The sequence below is a fragment of the Accipiter gentilis genome, chromosome 32, assembly GCF_929443795.1.
Source record: "Accipiter gentilis chromosome 32, bAccGen1.1, whole genome shotgun sequence".
NCBI classification, from domain to species: Eukaryota; Metazoa; Chordata; class Aves; order Accipitriformes; family Accipitridae; genus Astur; species Astur gentilis.
Window position 1 is genome coordinate 10,988,013 of NC_064911.1, and position 23,018 is coordinate 11,011,030.

Genomic DNA, 23,018 nt, shown 5'->3' on the forward strand with positions numbered 1-23,018 from the left:
CCCTTTAGGTACTGGAAGGCTGCTCTAAGGTCTCCCCAGAGCCTTCTCTTCTCCAGGCTGAACAACCCCAACTCTCTCAGCCTGTCCTCACAGGAGAGGTGCTCCAGCCCTCTGATCATCTTCGTGGCCCTCCTCTGGACTCGCTCCAACAGGTCCATGTCCTTCTTATGTTGGTGTCCCCAGAGCTGAACGCAGTACTCCAGGTGGGGTCTCATGAGAGCGGGGTAGAGGGGGAGAATCACCTCCCTCGACCTGCTGGACACGCTTTTGACGCAGCCCAGGACACGGTCGGCTTTCTGGGCTGCCAGCGCACATTGCTGGGTTATGTTGAGCGTCTCGTCAACCAACACCCCCAAGACCTTCTCCGCAGGGCTGCTCTCAATCCATTCATCACCCAGCCTGTCCTTGTGCTTGCGATTGCCCAAGCAAGTCATCACATGGCTGACCTTTTGCCCCAAAAGTCCTATTTTTCCTTTTTTAAATTTTTTTTTCCTGCATATGCATGTAAGCAATAGAAATGCATGAAGCTAAGTATGAGGGGAAAAAACAGTTGGGCTGACATTAAAAAGGACAATAACATATTTTTTTTTATTCAGAGGGGATGGGGAGGGGTACACTTGTTCTGAGCAGGTTGTCAAATTCTGGGCTAAGGACACTCAAGCAATGGTCAAGGAGGTAATATTCCTTGTTCCTAAGCATTCTTCATTATTACATATGAATGAATCTAATGTTTTCCCACCTGCTGAAATGTGCATCCTAAAATTTGCATGAGTCTAAAATTGCATGCATTTTAATCTTTTAAGCTATCTAAGCACCTTTATGGTACACCTCATCTATAGAAAGCAAACATACCTCTTTATTATGCCAAGTACCTTGGGAGAAACCTAGCCTAAAAAAAAAAAAAAAATGCCCAAAAGAAAGGTTGTGGCTGCAGGAAGAAAAATTTTGTACACTTGCAAAAATGGTATCAATACTTACCATGTGTATGACACATAGCCACACCAGGAATACAGACTGTTTCAGATAATCCTGTGATATAATGGTAAGTGAAACCATCTAACAGCAGCTGGTTGTTTATGATAACCAATCTGAAAGATGACTGGATGAGCAAGCAACATTTTCTCTTATTAAATTCTTTTGAGTGTTCCCCTATGTAAGTCAACGGCAAATTTCTCATCAGACCTCTTAAACGTTTGCCCTTCCAGGTGCGTTAGAAGTTTGCATGAGGTCACGTGGCAGGATGCAGCGAACATGCTGGACCATGACAGGTACGAGCTGTAACACCAAGCTGCGTGCCACGTGCTTTTCAGTGCGATGTGTAGCATGCCAGCCCATCGCACCTGGCAGGTGAGACACACAGACCAAGCGAGAGGCTGCAGTGCTGCAATGCATGAGATGATAACCCACAGACAGGGGACACAAAGCAGGAGCCAAATGCCCCTTCCCCACACTCAGCGAGAGAGAATTTATCAGTCTTCCCCACTGATAATCGTCTCTGTGTGTGTAAATACATACAGATTTCTGATACTTTTCAAAACATTTTTCTGCAAAGACCATAACAAAAATACAAGGTGCAACATGAAACTTGGGAAACCATAGTGAGCTTTCAGACTTGGAAAAAAGCCGCATTTTGGTCAACTTTTGTCATCTCCAGGGCAGGTACAACGGAGGAGACAAGAGCACACACGTAAGGAACAGAAGTCTTGCTGTGACCAACACCGCTTGGTCCCTTTCTCCGCAGAGGATGGCTGCAGTGATGCCCCAGCTCCAGCAGCTGGCCAGGCTTGCAGCCCACCATGCTTTACCTCCTCCCCTTCTTCAGTGAGGGCAGCAGCAAAAATGCTCTTCTGTTTCATCTAGACAGAGTAATCTCTGCTCTGGGTCAAGCAAAGCTCAAGGTTGTGATCTCAGCACTTAGTTCAGCTTGAGATCCAAGCGCTTAAAGTTTTTTTTAAAAATTTCCAACAAATGCTTAGTTTTCTTTTCAAGACACCAGGATGACTCTGGAGGTGGTTGGTTACCTCTGGATTTCTGGGTATGTAATCTTAATCTTGTGTACCACATACGTTTTTTCTCTCTTTTATCCCCATTTCATTCTGGTTTAGAGAGTTATGTTGGAGGAAAGTGGGTGGAGGATGCTGCTCCAGTCTTCTCCAGGTGCATGTGTGCACGCAAAACACACTTCTGCCACGGCAAGAGCAGAGAAAATGCTCCTATGAACTACCAGCAAGGGAATCCTCTGCACAACACTGCCTCTTCCTTTTCCTTGAGCACGATTTCTCACTGCCAGTTTGGAGCAGTGTATTCACATGGAGTGTATTCAGCCATGGAAAAGAGGACCAAAAAACGCATGAAAAGTGATATACTGCATGCCACAGCTTTTACTGTCATAAACCAGTGTTTTATCAAACAAGGACATTCTGATACAAAGCAGCAATAAATTGCTAATAATTTTCTTCTTATTGCACAACATTTTGTTCTTCAAAACGGTCATCAAACATTGCTCCTTCAAAGTTCATTTACTGTTAGACTTTTTATTCTGGTCAGCAATGCAGGTGTTATCAATGTGCCTTCCTTGATGTGCTTTAACACCAATAATCCTGCCCTTAAGCAGAGATGAGATGCAATGCCGTCAGGCTACCCAACAACAGGTGCAGATAAGTTATTACTGAAGTTCTGTCATGCCAATATTGCAAGCAGACAAAGGTAAAAGATAAGCCTACTGTTGCAGGAGCAGCAGGGAAAACTTGCAAAGTTTTTCCACTGTTCAGTAAGACTTCTTTTCACACAGCCTTCTGATAAGTGACTGTGCTTGTACTGAGTGGTGTAACTTGCAAATACCTATCCTTGGCTTACTTACCCCCAGAGAAGCACTTATTTAAAAAGAAAGTAAAAAAAAGTAACTGCTTCTAAGGCTCCTCTCCTCCTCTTGTTTTCAGCCAAACCTATTCCTTACATTGCTGGAAACAACAGCCCAGGAAAAGTCTCTCTCAGTAACTCTGTGCTGAGGTTTGCACCAAAAAGGCTTTTCCAACTCCCAGTGTTAACCCTACCATGCTCAACAGCTACAGGTTCAGGAACTCCCAGACTATCCTGTTTGCTGCAGATGTGGCAATTAGTGAGAGAACTTGCCCACTGCCTGGCTACCTAATATTTTCCCTCAAATTTTCCACCTCTATACTAGCTTTAGACCACCATAACCACACACTGCTGAGGACTGATAAAGAAATCTGACAACCTCAGCCACTGGTATGACATGTATCACATTAGTATTCATTTATCTGCTATTTGAAAAAAGAACTATCCTTTCATTACTGATCTGAAAATATTATTATCCCCACATCTTTGGTCAATGGCCTAGCCCAGGAAGATCAATGGGAAAACCTATTTTATCCCCTGAGAACTATGAAATGCCAACTGATAATGAACAGTCTAAAGTTGCATTACTTGTTGCTCTGAAAAGAGCATGCAAAAAACCCGTAATTTCATTAAGACTGGACACCAAGGGCAGGAAAAGCTGGAAAAATACAACAGTGCTAACAGACCTGGAAGAGGCTGAGATTGAATTCAGTGAGCCTGAAATAGTTCACAGACACACTAACTCCTTGTGCAGTGGGGCTGGACCTATAAGAGGTGGGAGCTGATCCGAGGAAAGCCCAATTCTAACAAATTCCAGGAGAGAAATTCCCATTGCCCATCAGAGAGCGCAAGCCAAACAGCCTTAGCCACATCAGGGTTTTTTTCACTCTTTCGCTTGCACAAGATTCTCCACAGCAGGGAATAAATCTAGCCCAAATGACCTGGAGCTGGTAAGTTATTAATTTGTTTTTAATACTGTTTCCCTACTAGGCAGAAGAGCTCTAGCTGCATGTTTCACAGAGGAGCTCACTGCAAGCAGGCAAGGTCTTGCAATATTCCATTTTTAAACACATTTATAGTGCTCTGGGTGTATTAAATTTTGAGAACTACTGTTTTCTTAACTGAAAGGCAAATAACCTACTGGCTTTGTTCCCATGATAACACAAGGCTGCTTGACTGACCCACAGAGTTTATCTAACTTTTTTTTCCTTTCCTAGTGTGCGGAATGCTTTCCTGCAGATCTCAGATTTGAGTCCTGCTGCCTGCCTGGATTAGTTACCCCACACCAATCCAAAGGAAACAATATCCCCAAGCACCATACTTCAGCGGTTAGAAAGAAGCCAGCAGAGAGAGATATGCTCTGCAAGATCTGTTTTTTCCCGGCTGAGGGCTATGCTGTGGCTTGTAGTCATAACTACAGGAATTAAGCCCAAGCCGATCCAGCTGTGACACCACCCCAAGTTTCAATTTGTGCAAGAGGAGCAGACAAATTTGCCAGTATTGAGAAAGGCAAGTCTGGCTCCCGCCCACTGTGCTGAGGACGAGCTACATGTCAAGAAGCACAGGAGGAGCATCCCTTGTGCCCCAGAGCAGGGATTTCTATCGCCCTTGGGCCACGCATAGCACACACAGCTAGAGCAGCGGCTCCCTATGGTGCGAGCCCTCGAGTGGGCATCCTTCACTGCTCAGTATCTCCAGCAGGTCCAGCCTTGTGAGCATTGCAGTGCCTTGGACTGTCTGTGATTCCCGTGTCCGAACTGCAGATTTACAGCGATCTGCACAGACTTAGTCACAGACTTACCTGCTGCCTCCCAATCTCTTAATCTTAAGGCTAGATGAAGAAAAGACTAGATGGCCAGTGTGAAGCATTGCATAGAAATGCTAATCTTTTGTCAAGTGTTACCTTGCTCTGAAAATCAAAGCAAACAAATAAGAAAAATCAGTCCTTATTTACTAATGTTATGTATATTGGAGCTGGGTGCTGCTGCTAGATATTAGAGGACTGCAGTTACATGAGAAGGTTAATACCACACCAAGGCCCTAATGCCTTTACCTTTTGGGGTCTTCTAGTAAAGAGAAGGTGAAAACAGAGCACAGAGTGACTTTCAAGGACCTCTGTAAAAATTAAAAGCTATCTGTCTCTTCTGGGAAGGGAGAACTCTAGCACATCTGCCTTTTCTCAGTCCTAAAGCATTCTTGATGAATTACAGAACAGTAGCCACAGAGCAATTTGGCTGGAAAGAAAGTCCGGAGCTCGTAACAAAATCTACAGTTTAAAGTTACAGATTTACAACAACAGGACACAGACAAATTCCTGATTGACATAAAAGCAGTCCACATTACCATGCTAACTGATGGGAAAGAATAAACAAACAGAAGAAGAGATAAACATTAGTTACATATTTTGATTTTTCAAATAAACTGTAACTACAAAGGAAACATGCCTACACAAAGCGACGTAGTTTTTAAAGCTTGCAGTACATGGAATTTTTCCACACACATACAGGAAAAATTCCTTTCAGAGCAAAGAAGCTCATGAAATGCCTCTGGGGATTTCTTCTTTCCCTTGGCTGCTTCCGCTGCTAGGATAAACCATTTTCCCACTTTCCCCTAACTCAGTCCAAGCAGTACCCTGGAAATCTTCAGAAAGAGCCAAACTGAACCAATTAGTATGGTAAACAAAAGACCAAAAATCTCTTAATCTGAGGATGATGGAGATTATATACAGCTGAATGACTGTCACAACAAAATCTAAAGCCATGTTTAATCATTCCTCAAGACATTCCCCTTCTCGCCTCTGTCAAAACCACACAGCATTGCAGATTTTGGAGAAATGCCCTTGGGAAGAGACCTTCCTGTCTGACCCCGGCTATACGCTCCCCAACAGCCATCAGCCAACAGAAACAGCAGATGAGACACAAGGAGAAAAGTTTTAGTCATACTTTTCAAACCTAAAAGGCAGCAGCTGGCCCACGGCTGATAGCGTATTAGCCTAAGAAGCTGAACACATCCATCTTTCAGATTAATATTTAATTTCTGGGGCAATGATCCTTTAATATCAAATCACCTCTTTGCTAACACATTTTTCTATCATCTAGGAAATACCACAGGTGTTTGGGCTCCTGGAGCATCTTTAGTGAACATGAGGGGCACATCTATAGCCAGAAGAGCACAAATCCCTACCTGGTCGACTCATCATCACAGCATGATAACAGTGTGCAGCGGGTAGGTAAAACGTACAAGCCCTAAGGGCCCTGAGCACTCACCAACCCAGCCAATAGCCAGGACTGCACAGATTGTTTTCGATAGGCTTCTTGTAGAAGTGGGATCTAAGAGAGGGTTCAACAACAGATCACTAAAACAAAGGGCATAGTGACTACACGATGTCTCAAGGAAAGAGTAAGGAGAAGCAGCAGTGGAAAACCTTAGGAAAAGTAAAGAAAACAAGAAGCCTGCAATTCACGGGAAGAGGATGTGGGAAGAAAAGCATCGTTATTATTTATCCAGTGCTTAACTGACCATGCTGGGAGACCTTAAAGCCCCTTTGCTGTCACCCTGGTCCAACAACTATACCTCCCTTGGGGACCCTGGTTAGCTCAGCAGGACCACGATGCCAAATCTAGAACTGATCCACAGCCTGTGATCCAGCTGAATAGCTTATAATGCTGCCTCTTGCTTAGAAACATGCTTTCACTTCAAAGAAAATTTACGAAATTACATGGTCATTAGCAAGGACATGCATAATGTAATGTGGGACAACAAAAAGCTGCAGCTTCAGTGTCAAAATGGATTAAGAGCTCAAATTCATGTAACCCATTAAAGCCTTTTATTTAACATAGAGAAGATAAGTGCCTTTTAGGATGCTAAGAGATCCATGTCTGAGCTTAAAGCAAATAGAGTGGGCCAAACATTCAGCTGGTACAAATCAGTGCAGCCATCTTGCTGTAGAATTACACCAATTTTACACCAGGTGGTGTAAAATAACCTTTTTTAGTATTATGGAGTGACTATGCAATTCTTTAAGATGCAACTATGTTATGAGCATGGTATGAATCTGTCCAGTAAGGAGAGGTTACAGAACCAGATGATAAAACTTTACAGCATGAATGTATTGCTCTAATTCTTGGAAGAAAAAGTGGGAAGATAATAGAAATGAAACCAGTTAAGGATCCATCACATAGCCTTGCCTCTTTCAAGTATGTCAACTCCGACTCATATAGGCTTCAAGCCTTGGTCTGCCAGAGTCTGGGAAGTACCAAAACTAAAGGACATTAAAAAAAATAAAAGGTGATGGTCTTTGGAAAGTAAAGTAGTTTGTGAGTTACGGAGTTTGTACCTCATACCTATGAATCTTAGACCTCTCTTTGTCCCTCTCCCTGCCGCTCTCCCTCTGCATTGGTTTTGGCAGCAGGTCCTGACTAGGAACTGAGCAAAAATCTGGTGGGCTAAAGATCTAACACAAGGGCTAGAAATCTGGTCTGAAGGCAGGTTTCATTCCAGTTCACTTTAGCTACATAAGTACCTACTCAAGAGTGGCCATCTGGACCCCCATGCCCCACATCTCAGATATGGAGCTTACAGCAAGCCTTGGGAGGGGCTTGTTTCTCACCATTAGCTAGAGGGGGAATCTCAGTGAGTCTCAAATTAGATACCAAGCTTCCAGACATCCATTTGTAAGTAAGACGAAACCCACGCTACGGGACTGGGAGGCATCTCATGTGAATCTAGTTATGTAACTATACATTATACTATTCCCAGACTCCCATAACACTGTTGTCTAGTACTGTTATTCAATAGTATCCAACAGTATTATACTTTTTTTTCTTATTTCAATTTGGCTTTTATTTCAGAACAAGTGTTTTCTGAGTTTCAGGCAACAATTTTTTACAGGATATGTTTAAAGATAATCAGGTGCTGAATATATCCCAAATTTTTTAACTGCTGTCAGTCCCATTTTCTGAACACTTTTCAAAAGAAAACAAGAACCATTTATCCCACTCCCAATAGGTTAAAAAAGGATAACTATGCTTCAAACAGGTGCTTACTGGATTACTAAAAGCAAGCGTTAAATGAAACCCTCTTAATGTCTCAGTAATTTCCAAAGCTCAATATCTTTAAGTATCTCAAAATGAAAGATGCAGTACTTACCGCCTTATAATGGATTATATGGCCCTCAACATTCACTTTATAGGTCTCAATACCGAGCTCTTTTGCCAGTCGGAGAATCCGGTTTTGGGTAGGTCCCACATATGATCCACCAACATCTACGTAATTAACTTGATTGTTCTGTTGAAAGAAAGAATACAGGAATCAGAAGCTGTACAGAAAGCTCCTCAATACAAACATCTAGAAGTAGAAAGAATTATTCCATACTGACTAGCACTGCAACTATATGCACAGGAGAAAATGAGTACTGACTGACTTAAAAGCAGGCAGTATTGAGCTCTGTAATGACAGACACACAGAAATCACAGTGTCTTCACTCTGCCATGCACATGTGCACAAATGGGTTTAACTCTTGTTTAAATTTCCCTATAGTTTTCAGTATTGGCCTTTTAGTCTCACAAAATACGTGAGAATATGAAGAAACATCCAACCAAATCATTACTTTGGTTAAGTCTAACCCTACTTTTTCAGAATTCATGTTAGTTTTCTTGTCATTGCAAAACATTTCTCAAGTTGAAACCATCTCCAGCACCAAGGCTTGTTTTCTCCCTGTAGATATCTGCTTAGACTTAATGCTGTAGATGCTGAGTACTGCACTGCAGTATTCAGGGAGAGTAATCTCCCCTCCAGCATGGCACACCTTGGCTCTAGCCCGGTGCACTCTGGCTAGCAGGCCCCAGCCATGCCTGCCACCGAAGGTGCTCCACACACTGCTCAGACCAGCATCACACTCACTTGGGAAGCAGGAAGAAAGCAAGAAGTTTCAGGGATGCGTAGTATTACAAGCCCGCTGATTTCCCAAGATAGTAACTCCTTTTAACACTGTTCACAGTGAGCATTTTAAGCTAGGCATTCTCAGTGTCACAGAAGGATGGTGTTTATGCTTCGTGTTTCACGGACAATGATTTCTAATGAAACACCACTGTTTATCTCTGGTTCCCCGGCAATGGCATCTGACATAATTTAAATCTCCCTTACTTCCCAGGTGGAAAGCAGAGGTAATGTCTGTATTACGTTACCCTGTGCCACAGGTGACTTGTCATTTCTTTCATTTTCTTTTTAATGGCAATCAAAATGTGGTCCATATTTAGAAGTAGGAGTGTTACTTCAGATAATTTTAAGCCGTGTTAAAATGTATGTCTGAGCTGTAACGATGTTTGGCCCTGCTCAGGCTGCTTCATATAGGGCTCTTAGTTACCATGCCTGTTACAGTATGCAAAGTGAGATGGGAATGAGAAGAGCAATGCTTTGATACTCACAGTCTCAGGTGATAGTTTCCCTCTGTAATGTTAAAGTCAGAGGAGACTCTGCCATGGACAAAGGGTATGGACTATGTAGGTGGAATTCAATTACCTTAATACGGATGTTTATTTAACACCATTTTAGACAGCCCAAGGTGTCCAAGACTTCTGTGCAAGGCTGACAAATTTGACTCATGATCCATGGAAGACCTGCAGCTGGAGGCCAGGCAAGGTATCCTAGGGCAGCTAAAATGGCACTACACACTTCTTGTTAGGCACCCAATCCCACTTGATGGCTCTCAGAGTTGCTTCTAGACCAATTTTAAAGCACCTCCTGTCAAGAGAAGCCCACTGACATATATTGCAATGCTACCTGTCCAAACAGAGCTCTATTACTTGACAAAAGTGATGGCAACTTGAGACACCCATCTTCTTTGGGAACTCTACTCCCCCTCTACTCTCTGGCTAACAATGCCAAACCAAACAGAATCACAGAATGGTTGAGGTCGGAAGGGACCTGCAGAGGTCATCTAGTCCAACCGCTCCTGTTCCAGTAAGGTCACCTAGAGCCAATTGCCCAGGACTGCATCCAGACAGCTTTTGAATATCTCAAGGAGGGAGACACCACAACCTCCCTGGGCAAGCTGTGGCAGTGCTCAGTCACCTTCACAGTGCAAAAGCGTTTCCTAATGTCCAGATGGTTCAAACCTCCTGTGTTTCAGTTTTTGCCCATTGCCTCTTGTCCTGCCGCTGGGCACCACTGGGAACAGCCTGCCTCCATCCTCTTTGCACCCTTCCTTCCCTCCCTTCAATACACTGATGAAATCTCCCCTCAGCCTTCTCTTCTCTGGGCTATCTCTCTCAGCCTTTCCTCATAGGAGACATGCTCCAGTCCCTTCATCATCCAGATCATTAATGAAGATGTTGAACAGGATCGGACACAGTATTGACCCCTGGGGTACACCACAAGTTACTGGCTTCTGACTAGACTTCATAGCACTGATCCCCATCCTCGGGCCCAGGCTGTTCAGCCAGTTTTCAGTCAATCTCACCATCTGCTCAACCAGCCCATACTTCATCAGCTTGTCTATGAGGATCTTATGGGAGACAGTGTTGAATTACTGAAGTCCAGGTAGACAATATCCACTGTTCTTCCCTCATCCACCAAGTCAGTCATTTCATCATAGAAGGTTATTAGGTTGGTCAAGCATGACTTCCTCGTGGTGAATTCATGCTGACTGATTACTTTCTTGTCCTTCATGTGCCTGGAAATGGTATCCAGGATTAGTAACTCTATTGCCTTCCCAGGGATTGAGTTGAGGCTGACTGGCCTGTAGCTCCCTGCATCCTCCTCCTTGCCCTTCTTGAAGATAGGAGTGACATTTGCCACGTCGTAGATGAGCACAAGTGAGAGTCCAGCATCTCATGAAGCACTTACCCTGATAGTGAACGTCCTTCCTCCAACTCTGTTCCGGGCCTCAAGAACCACCACACTGACCCCAGACTCAGACAGCAATTTGGCGGCCGACAAACCTGCCAGAAAAAGAGAAAGTGCTTTAAAGCAAGTGGCAATAATCAGCCACATTAATGGTCAAAAACTGAACCAAAGCTTCAAGGTCAGAGATTTCCATACCGTTTTCAAAAATTCCTGAGAGAAGTCAGAAGCTTTTCATGGCGTCTTACCACAGAAATCATATGGCTGCTGCTTAGTTGCATGTTATAATCATCTCCATAAGTAGCATTCACAGACTGATGTTTTCTCCTTCAGGTTAGCATTTTGGCATTTTAAACCCAGTAAAATCTCAATTATTAAGGGACAAGCATCTTACTCTTCATTTGTGCAGTGCATAGAAAGGTAGAACCCAGGTTGTGGGGCTTGCAGAGCTGAGGTGATAGAAATAATAATATGCTAAATAGGTATGTTCCAGCAAGGTAGACTTCCAACTTCTTCTCTCACTCATCAACCCTCCACTCTATTGCTATCTGTTGTCCTCAATCACATGCAGAAGGAAAGTCTGCTTCACTCTCAAGATTCATTTTAAGCAATGGAGTTTGACCATGGCAATCAAGCAGGCTGTATGTAGATACTTTATAAAAGGAATTATGGTCTCAGCAAAAATCATCTAATTATGGGACTTTGTGATGGAGGCACTAGAGACAACTGAAAATTCAATAGGACAGGAGTCCTCTTTGCTTTTGACAAATGTGATCTGAAATTGTAAAAAGCAATTATGAGTTTGTGAAATCAGATTATCCTATTGCCCTGCAGGCCAATTTGGCACTGAAGCATTGTTTCTTTGGAGTTGTTTCCCCTCCTTAAGTACACGAAAGCCAGCCTTATTGATCAGAACTTCCAAGATGCCCTGCAGTAAGGAATAACAGTATTATTTTCATGTTTATTACACTACCTTGAAATGTGATTAAAAGCAACTGTTTGTGAGCCTACAAAGAACGCACATCTGAAAAGACCAGAGGAGAGGAATTGTTCTGGGCAGCGTTAAGTGTACTCATTTATTCTGAGGACAATACAGAATAGCCCCCAAACTTCTGTGCACATCATCTTTTAATGGGGAAGTGGAACACCATTCAGTGGAAACCAGAACTGAGGAAGTTCAAATGTCTTACATTGACAAAAATTATATATACAATTTCCATTCTCATCTAAAAATAACTTTACATCCTTGCACAATATTCTTTAGAGTGCTGCTAGAGCAGGAGTATACTTAATTCTTCCATCTATTTACTATTCTAATTTTTAAAAATGCAAGCCATTTGTCAGTGGAGTGAACATCTTACAAATTGATCTAATTTCTTTCAGTAGTTTTTGATCACTTTTTTCCTGCATGGAAGTCTATAGAGAACATTTCATAATTTTTTTTATAGTTAATTCTTTAATCCTTTTGGTGATGGTGTTCTCTTCTTTGTCAAGATAAACATAGAAGACACAAGTCTATAATGTTGGAAACACAAACTGCAGTATTTTCTTACAAATATTTATATTTTTTATGTGAGGAAAACCAATTTTTCAAAATATACAGTAGTTTTTGTCACAAAAAAAAGCGTGGATTTCCTACATATATAAAATAATTGTTGGATTTCTCTATTCTGTGTAAATACCACTGGACACTCAGGCATGAGCGGGTAATTCTTTTGTAAGAAAGTTTACTGTAGATATACAAGTCTTGAAAAAATGCAGAGCGCATTCACATGTCACCCTATGGAACATGAAGCAGCAAAAATCTGGCCTAGGTATGAAAAAAAAAAAGTATGCAAATCCTCAGCACCTAAGTTCATCATTTCATGCTGTATATGATAGCTGTATTCACACCACAGCTATGTAGGATGAATAATGGTTGCACTGGACTGGGTTGGAAGTTAAGCTTATTACTGGTTTATAGCTTAATTATATGATATATCCAAATAAAGAAGGACAGCTAAAGGATGAGGAACATGATAATGTGACTGAGGTTCTCCAGTCTGTTTGCTTGTTAAACTGTACTTGCATTCCAGCCTTACAGGTTTTTTGTTTCATTATTGTTAACCCAAGTGTCACCTTAGACACTGATCAAAAACAAACAAACAAACAAACAAAAGGCTTCCAAGCTACACCAGCTGGGAAAGGGCACAAGATACATTGGGACAGCGATGGCTTACTGGCAGCTAGGAGAGGGGCCTGACTCAGAAACAAAAACAATGCAAAATATGTTGATTAGAGATTGTTACTACACACTTATTTGTTCAAAGCATGGAAACAATTTTCTTTCAAAATGGAGGACTACCAACAACACCCCCACACGGCGTATCTCTGTGTAGCTGTCTGTTGAACCCACTCTTTAGCTCCATTCTGGTGCGATCAGACACAAGTATGCCTTAAGCGGCCCACAGGTCGTGCAGCCTACGTGCTTTTGATATACAATTAACCTCTAAATAGATGGCATATTTTCCCTTTATCTTCTCCATAACTTTAATTTTCAAGACTTTTGTCGCTGTTGCAGTACCCTCTACAGACCTGGACACCAGAGAGTGACTATTTTTTTTCTGTTTGATCGACGGGCTGAGAACGAGAGGGAGGCATGAGATCTTCTCCTTTCCAGCTCCTTGCTCCATCTCTGCCTGCTCAGCTCCCCTCAGGCCCCATGGAGCTGGCCTCCCACCTCCTCGCCAGCATTTCCACTGCTTCCCCAGAGGACATGGTGCACCTTCGAGGCGCTGCCGAGGAGGACGGCAGGACCTTCCTAACACAAGGGCCTCCTGCGACGCCAGCACCGCTCTAACGCCACGGCCCTCCACCACACGTGGGCTCGGACACCAGCCACGGCATCCTGGGTTATGGTGGACACCCACAGCGTCCTGGGTTATGGTGGACACCCACAGCGTCCTGTGAGCACGCCGTATGGGGTGAAACCGAGGATTGGGCTGCGACCTCTCAGGCCTAGGCCAAGACTCAGGCAAGGTATTTTAAAACGCGCCTGCGTACGCCTGTACGAGCGCAGCACAGACATGGCCGCCACAGCCGAGGCCGCTGCTGTGCCCCATTGCTGCCTCCACCTCCTCTGAGTGCAGCCTAGAGACAAAGCCCCAAATCAGCCCAAATCACTGGCCACACTATCACTCAAATTCTATGAGTTAGAAAGATACTGCTTGCCTCAGAAAGATGAAAGGAGCCTGCCAAAAGCATGCCTCATTTGAAGTATCTGGCTGTAGAAAATTCACTTGTTATTAGATGAGAATAAACGAGGCAAGATGACTTATACATCCTCCACAAGGGTTTCTATGGCAATCTCGCAACAAGCTCCCCCCGTCTGAAGACGCCGTGCACGAAAGCTCTATTCCTATTGATTCGGCAGTGCTATTAAGGACTCAGAATTGCTGCTGCCACAGATCATACTGCTGCTGCTTTCATTTCAGAAAATTGTCATAATCCTATCAAGCAAAACAGTTTCAAGTGCATCAAAACACTGGATATACAGTTAAAAAAAAAAAAGAAAAAAAAAAAGAAGATGAATTTATGCCAATCTGCAGACTAAAAGACACACACCATGGCTGAAACATACTGATGTTGAACAACAGTGAATTTTGTATGTAGCCTGATGGAAAATACAACAAAGTATGTCTCTATCTCATGGGAGAGAAAGGTTCAACTCTACAGGTAGTGCACAAGACTGGGACTTAAGACACCCGAGCTGGATTCCCAGCCGAGCCCATAATGTAGGAAATATTTTCCTTTTTGTAGGGAAGTGTTTATAAGGGTAGCGTTTATGAGAATCATTTCAAGTTGCCTCAATACTAGGATTGATACAGGGCATATGAGCAGATACGAGTTCTGTAGCGCAAATGGTGGGAGTTTTTAAAAAGTTACTTTATTAGAAATATGATAGTAATTCTATAGTAATAGTACAGTAATTCTACTTTTCAAAATCTAGGCTCTGTGAATCCACAACATCAAACGGATTCACTGATACACCATGATCAGAAGCAAAAATCACCAGCATTCTTTCCCAGAGACAGCACTTCTTACGTGATGTATGCTGAACATCTCCAAAACATGCAAGGGCAGTGAAGGGGAGTGATGACAGTCTGATACCATTAAGCTTTTAACCTTTCAGACTGAGGCCACTATGTATGTGCCATATTGAGCACAGCAAAACAAAGGCAGAGAAAGTTACCTGATACTATTTAAAAGGTAACTGTCTGCTGGTTTTCTAGATCCATTGCTTTGATTCAGTGCATTTGTCATTTATGGATCCACTATCGGGCTGAAAGTTTACCAAAACCAACCTAATACAACATTCCTTCATAAAATCCTTGTTAATCTGCCCTACTGTATATGGAGTGGGATAAATACATTGTGTGAAAGACAACTAACCCATTACCGTAGTGTTCCAGCAGGCTTTAATTGAGTAACATATGGAAAAAATCTAACTGGAAAATCTCTACATTCTTCTGATCTTAAGCAGGGGAATAATTTTAAAACTTTTTCGCTCATTATTCTAATATACATCGGTAAAGTAAGACAATTGTCAATATATCCTCATTAAAGTTCCACTGTAACGGCATGTTAATGCTGTAATTATTTTTACTGTTTCACTGATGGAAAACATAACTTTTTCCAAACACAACTGAGTAATTAAATCTGACAATGGCCACCTTAGAATCAGCTCTCATTATTTATCTAGTAGTCTCTTTGCCAAGTAAACATGAACCTGTCAATAAGAGACACAAAACATTTCTGCCATGACCATAGGGTAAAATCTCTCTTCCTCACCTCTTTCTTCTCCTTCTCCCCACTCCCTGATTTTCTTTTCATTGGAATTTTTGTGCACACCATGGTATTTAAGTAAGTTTTTAAATATAGTTAAATTGTACTCAGTTACATCAGACTGACCAGAGAAATCACTAACGGGCAACAACATATAGAAGGCTGAGAATGAAAAAACTGTTTTTTTTCACAGACTAAGGATTTGAAGATTTAAAGTTGCCACAAAAAAGAGAAAAAAAAATTAATTACAGCCCCTTAAATTTGCACAAACCAGCAAGAATACACAGTGCAGATCACAAGTCTACATTCATTTATTCTTATAACATCACTTTCTATTTGTCAGAAACTGTATTTTATCTTTCCATATGCTTTTTCACAATCCTTGTTGTAGAATACTTGATATTGTGGATGAGGTTGCTTTTATTTATTTTGTCACTTTCAGGTAAATGTTTTTCATTTCTTTTCATCAATTCTTTTTTTCCCCTTTAGCAAAAATAATCCAGCTGATTCAGCAAAGATTTCAGCCAAAAGAGAATAAATATTTTCTATTACAGAGTACATTGTCCAACTGAGCCCAAGCCACTCTGACTGGTTTCAATGGCGCTACTGTCTAAATGCTTTCAACAGATGCAAGCCTTGTTCTGAAGGGTACAAAGACAGTTTCTCATGGACAGTGTTAAGAGAAGCACAGTGGGCAGGAAGACCGAATTGTATCCCCATGATGAATCCACTCCTCTGTACACGCCCACCGGGATTTTCAAGTCCAAAGCCCATTGCAGTAAACACCACCCCCCCCCCCACCCCCCCCCCCCAAAAAAAAAGGGCAGAAAAAGTTAACTGGTATAAGCACAGGGTTAGAAATGCAGCATCCTTCTTCCCCTTATATATTAAAATGAGTAGCATCAGTTAAGAGGACGATGGTTTGATACCACCTAGTTAATGGAAACACCTAAGGTAATTATGCACATTTTCTAACTATTGATAATTGTTTTGGTCAGTATGCAGAATAAATTCCTGTTAGCTAAACAGTGATCTTCAACTAAGTAATTATGTGAAAAAGTGTTGCTGCTAAACTATGATCGATGTCATTGCCACAAATATCAAGAACATCAGCATTGGTATTCCCAGGACAGACATAATGCCTGTCCCATGCCTGTTTTTGTTATGCTAGGATATTTAGAGATCTGTCCTAACTACTTGGCTATTTCTTTTGCCTGCTGGAGTAAATGACACTCTTACCTAGCTAACAAGACTACTCTTTCCTACCTTTCAACACCTTTCACCTAAGCCTGAGGCATGGTGCAAAATCAAGGACAAACCACAGGTTTACAGCGCTCTCTTAGGAGCTCTGAATTTGCTGACCTGTGAATCATGCTGGTGTACAGCTGGTTTTTGCCAGAAACAAACCTGACACGTTCTTCATTCAGGAGCAGAACCAGCTGTGACTACTTAGGTTGCCCCTGGGTTAGACAATGTTTATAAATGATGCCTTTACCATAGAAAAGCACATGAAGAATATGATGAAAGATGAAAATAATACAATGTTTACATCTGGTTATATAACGAACACATCACAACCATATTTTGGCCAAAACTAAATATCTAGCACTGAGCATAACACAAAGGAGAGTCTTAACCAAAACCCATGCCCCACATCATAAGGTTTTGCATCTTTAGTAGCAAAACATTAGAACGCATTATGAAGGAGGCAAATGGAAACTAGCATTTCTACTTATTTGCAAGTATTGTATAAAACATCCATTACACTTTACATGGGGATCTGATAGTTTTGTTCCTGCTGTAAATTTTTCTCATAATGACAGTCAGCTTGCTAGCAGTACCTGGGGAACCAAGAGCTCTGTGGAACATTGCTGTCTATTTCTACATCCCCCAAAATGGCCTCTAGGAATTTCTGGTACCAAGGGACAATATTATCACCAATTATCATCTTTCCTGTTGGATCCAGAAAGAAAGTGGGAAGTAACTGGGTAGCCATAGCCCAGCACAGGGCAGATGTAAGGAGATAAAAGCAAGGTTATGTTTTAGGAACCAGCTATTGCATTCCTACAGATCAAATTCTGGGTAAATTTAGAAGTAACACTAGAAAAAAAAAAAATCTACTGAAAACTACTCCAGATTTACACAGGTGGGACTGATTCTATCTTCTACCAGTAACTGTGTATTTGACAGTTTATCTGACACTACCACCCACCAGCAGCTTGGCATGCTGTCAAAACAAACAGAGCAGTATACAACATAAGTTGTGCTGCCATCATAGCAAGCGAGGAAAATCTGCATTTCCTCATTATTCAGTCTTTCACTCAGAGACCACAGCCAACGCGTAGGTAGCTCAAGTGGTAAGGTTGTCGATCACACACCGTGGAGCAGGAGATGCCAACACATAATGCTCTTCCATGGAGAGAGAAAAAAAAGCCTTAATAGTGTATCATATGTTTTATTTCAATATAAAGACTAATTAATATTATTTTTACATCCCAGCTTTTCCTACAATTTGTAGCTGTTCGACTCTCCATAAATGCAATAGAAAACAGTGCTGTTTTCTTCATGCGGCTGGCAAATCTAAGCATCCATTTTGTTGACCCATGAGATCTCCTTGTTTCTAGCTAAGAACAAACATATTTTTACGTGGAATAAGAACTATCCATGTCAAAGAATGATAATCTTCAGTGTAAATTTCAATTACAGCTGTGTTTCCCTTGTGCTTTGTGCTTGTAACACGATGTGCTGAAATTTCTTCCAAAAGATATTTGCATACAAGTTTTCTTGGACTTGCCTGCTTCTGGACATACTTCTCCATATCTGATGCATCTCTGGTTTCCATTATGTAAACAAACATTCTTAATTCTCCATGCCTTCTTTTGATAAACTTGGCTTCCAGTGTCCAAAATTCACATGTAAGGTCAGGCTGGCACAAAAATATACCCCAAACTTCCCACTGAAAAAAGTTAGGGTATTTTGCTTACTCTTTTTTTGCCAAATTTTGAACTATTTAAGCTTGAATTTTCAGGGTGTGTTTTTCAGGCTGATTCTTTTTTTGCTGGAAAATCTTGGTCAAAATTGTCTGGCTATTTCCAAACCTCCAGGAAACAAACATTATCTGATTTTGAAAACTCATGGCTTTTTTTTATTCCTATTTTGGTAGTTCTAGCAGCAACTTTAAATTTGGCAAGGAGGTAGCCTTTGAGTCACCAGCGCATTTTGTTATCCATGTAAAAATATGCCCCAATAAGGTCAGTTGGAAAATTTTGAGGAATTACAGGTCACATGTAAGCAGCAGCTATCTTCTATCTGACAAGCTGAAATATCTGCAGTTTCTGTCAAAAATCTCCAAGCACTGAATGCTGTCCAGTCGTTAACGCTCAGTCCCCAAAGAGTGATTGAGCATCCCAGACCTCCCCACAACCCATCTCATACCTCAGAGCACCCATGCACTCTGCATCCTAGAGCTATGGCACCAAAATCTGAATTACCCTGTAACTGCAGCCTTAGCTTGTGGAACGGGTAATGGAGCTGGGATGGGGACAACGTATCAAGAGAGGTATGGCAGTGACTTGCTGCGTAAAAGGGACAACTTCCAGAAGCCGTCAATACAGCTGTTAGTCCACACAGATGATGACAATCTCCTAGTCCTCAACTAGTGGTAGCCCCTTAACTCAAGCAGCAGAGGACTGTCTGATGGGATGTCAGGGTTATGACCCTGCCGATTAATCAGACATGCATCCATGGCACGTCATGTGCTGTCAGCTTGCTGTGTTTAACAAATGAGGGAATTGCATAGCCTAAACCAAAAGGCACAAGCAAAAGGTCAAAATCAATTCAAACCAGAACACCTTCTTCAGTTCAGTAGAAAACCCTATAAATAGAAAATGGGAGCAATACTCAAGGCATATAAATAAGAACTCCCTGAGGGTATAGGGAAAGTCTTTAACTTCAGGCATCATTTTATTTAATATGCTTGAGTATAAAATCTTATAATTAATATTAACTGTATTACAGGGGACATTACCCATTAAGAATGATACAAACATGTGCCTGGGGCCTTTCCTGGCCATGATCCACATTTTTAACATGCACGACGCCCATGTGAAAAAAGCTCTGCAGCTCCCTCTCTGTAGGGGTCCAAATGTACTTGCTGATGCAGTCTGGGCAGTTTGAACATGATTCCACAGGGTACAGCAGGAAAAGCTCAGCGGTAGAGGCCACCAGAGCTGACTTCTTCTTCCAAGAGCTTCCCCACTGTGAAGCACTCTTTGCAGAAGCTCTCTCCATCCCTAGATTGCAGCTTCCTACAGGCAGAGTCGATTCTGTGTCGCTGCGAACGACCACGTACAGATGTGTCCATACGGAGAGACCAGGAGCACGGATGAGAGACGTGTGTTAGGTTGTACAGAAACTGGCTCTCAAATCCATGCTTCACTTTGAGGAACAGATAAATCCAGAAGTGCCAGTCAGGATTTGAGCTTCATTTTGCAAATACTGCACAAATATTTTAAAAAGCCACGGTCTCACTGCTGGGAAGCTCCCACTTAATATAACAAGCAGCTTGCTTGTATCTGATATACATTTCATGTATTTCTAGTAAAGAACTAGTTTATCCCAAAGTTTCCCATCCTTTCTTGCAAGCATCAGGTAATGAGTATTTAAAATACAGTAGAAGGAGAGAAGACAGTAATCTTACCAGATGAGGCAACTGCACCTATATCTTCCGACAAATAAGGAGCAGCAAGTCAAGACTGGAGTCAGAGAGATGTTGAGGGGAAACCCTGTCCATCCTAGAGCATGTTTTACTATTCATCTCACCAGAACCAAAATTCAGATACAGATGACCTTTTTTAAGACCGGAAAGCAGCACTGTCTAACCTCTTACAGAACTGAGGTGTAGGTATATTGCTACAGGATTGGCAGCGACAGAGAAGCTGTGTGAAAAGCAAAACAAACCAGGAGCTGAAGGAATTATTGTGCCCAGCTATGAATGGTATTGTATATTAAAAATGGATTCATTATGAAATAAAGTATTTATTGTCCATTTTTCTAAGGCTGCTTTCTCAAAACGATGCCTGTTCTAATATGTAACAGGCAAACACTGATTTCTACGCCATTGGGTTACATAAGGGTTACAGCTGGCCAAAAAATGTTCATGTACCCCAAGAGCGCTGTGACATTTATTTGTCTTTCTAATGCCACTGACAAATTTTCAGGGACTGTAACGCCTTGAAATTTCCTGCTTGGCTCCATTTCAGACTCCACACCAGGCTTTAATCCAAGGCGTAAGTGTTCCGAAGTAACTTACTGATTCTTGCACTAGTGAGACAAGATACCACTTAGAAATGCTCGATGCATTTTCCAAAAACTGCTACAGGTTGGAAAGCCGGAGGAGCAAGGTACCCTCAAGGGAAGAAATGCTTCTCAGAGCCCTAAAAACCATATTAAGATCACGTCACCATCAGCTGTAGGGGTGGTAATTCCCTAAAGGCACTCTGTGCATTACAGCAACCTTAAAGGACGAAGACCAAATGACTCCTGCTAGCAGGAGAATACCCAGGCATCTGGTAAAACTAAAAAGCAAGCACAACTAGGTCCAAACTCTTTCTGTTCAGTGATACTACAGATTATTTATATAACTACATTGCCACAAATAATTGTTTAAACAATTACTGTTGTTTTAGCAAATGAAATAAGGTAATTAAGTAAACAGTTTGCTGTTTTGTGCATTAATTCACTGCAGATTAAAGAAATGAAAGCCTCTGACTCCTCCTCAATTCTAATGAAAATTAATTTTACCTATAGCAATAATGGCTGTAGTATCACTGAAGTCACTCAGTCACATAACTCACCTTTTCTGAATCACTAGTGAAGTAAAGACTCCCTGAAAACTGAAACGGGGCCAAAGCTGCTAAAACAGTATTTATCTGATGGACACGACAAACACAGATTTTCTCCAACGTGGCAACGTTCTCATCTTAGGTACCGTCAGGTTCCATAAGAGCAATTACTTCTGTTTTTTTTAAGCATGAGGATCAGGGGCCACAATGCACTTGCTAGTGTTAAAGTAGATCTGAAGAGTATTTTGGGAAGTATCTCCTAGTAAAGTGTGAAGAGTCCATCGCACGAGTGGAATTTGGCTGTCTGTAGCACGGCACTTCTAGTAACAAAACCCAACCTGTTTTTACAGATATTCCCACCTGTCTTTCTGCAGTATTTATCAAAAGAATACAACTGCCAGCACTGCAAGAGCACCCTAAAAACCCGCAACTTCCAAACCCCGTCTTTCCCAGGATGTGAAAGTCCCAGCCTCTCCCCCTGCATTCTCCTGCACCTGTGCACACGATAAAAGTCAGTTTTCCTACAGACTCTCTTCTGACGAGCACGAAGTACAAACCAAGGCAAGAAGCAACAAATACGTCCTAAAACATCGACCCGGATCATTTTTCCCTTTTTTTTTTTTCCCCTCCCAGGTGCATCCGAAGCCCCTGCAGACCTGACACTCCCGTTAACCACCGCCCAAGCCTTAAGCCCAGCCGCGGGGCCGAGCCACCCCCGACCCCGCCGCTCCCAGGCCCCACGCTGCCCAGCCGGCAGCACCCCGGCCCCGAGCACCGGTGCCGTCCCCGCCGCACGACGGGCTCCGTCTGGGACCGTTCCCGGGCTGATGCCCCGGGCAAAGGCCGGCGGACGTTCTCTGGCCGCGCCGCCCCACCGGACCCACCTGAGATGCCTCCCCCGACCACGACCACGTCGTAGTTCCCGGCCATGGCGCTGCTGCCCGTCCCGGCCGCTCTCTCCATCCCGCCCTCCCGCGGCGGCGGCAACGGCGGCGACGGCTCCGACCCGGCTCTGGCGCCGTCCCGCCCGCCCCGGACCCGCCCCTGGGCGGTCCCCGCGCCGCCTCCACCAATGGGCGCTGCTCAGGGGCGGGGTCTCGCCTGGCCACGCCTCCCCGGTGCTCGCCCGGCCCGGCCCGGCCCGGCCCGACGGGGCGGTGCGAGGCCCCGGCGGAGCGGGAGGGCGGCGGGGGTCGGTGGGGGAAAAGCGGCGCCGAAGGGGTGGCTCCCGGTGCACGTTTTGCCTGGGTCCGGGTCGGTAGAGGCTCGGTTTCGCACCAGCCCGTCCCGGGTCCAGCAGAAGGGCTGGAGGCAGAGAAGCGACAGCGTGGCGGTTGCAGCTCGAGCGAGCTGCAGTCGCGAACCGCTTTTTATTCCCTAAAATTGAGCAAGTACGCGAGCAGGGAGCGTGGGAGAGGAGGAGATCCATGGAGCTAGAGTGTCACGGGGTAGAGCAGTGTACAAGCCTCACCTTGTACTAGGATCAAATCGCACTCGCTCCGTGAGCCAGGGAATGAAGGGTTAATCTTTCCAGGAAAGTAGCTTCCCAGAGACAATGCCTGAAATAATAACTGGTTGCCGAAATACCAGTTTTGTTTGTACTTGGCTACTATTACTGCTCTGATGCTCTGATGGTTGTGATTTTTTTCG

At 43.1% G+C, this 23,018-nt stretch overlaps 1 protein-coding gene across 1 annotated transcript in view; it reads right to left on the reverse strand.

Moving 5' to 3' along the window:
• Positions 1-22,362, reverse strand: part of LOC126053168 (amine oxidase [flavin-containing] A-like) — a 39,761-nt gene extending 17,399 nt beyond the window's left edge. Inside the window, exons 1-3 of the mRNA XM_049835002.1 lie at positions 22,253-22,362; positions 10,705-10,799; positions 8,008-8,145 (exon numbers count right to left, since the gene is read on the reverse strand). Coding sequence (XP_049690959.1) covers positions 8,008-8,145; positions 10,705-10,799; positions 22,253-22,331 — 312 coding nt within the window. The 5' untranslated portion in view covers positions 22,332-22,362. The remainder of the gene's footprint in view (positions 1-8,007; positions 8,146-10,704; positions 10,800-22,252) is intronic.
• Positions 22,363-23,018: the final 656 nt, after the last annotated feature.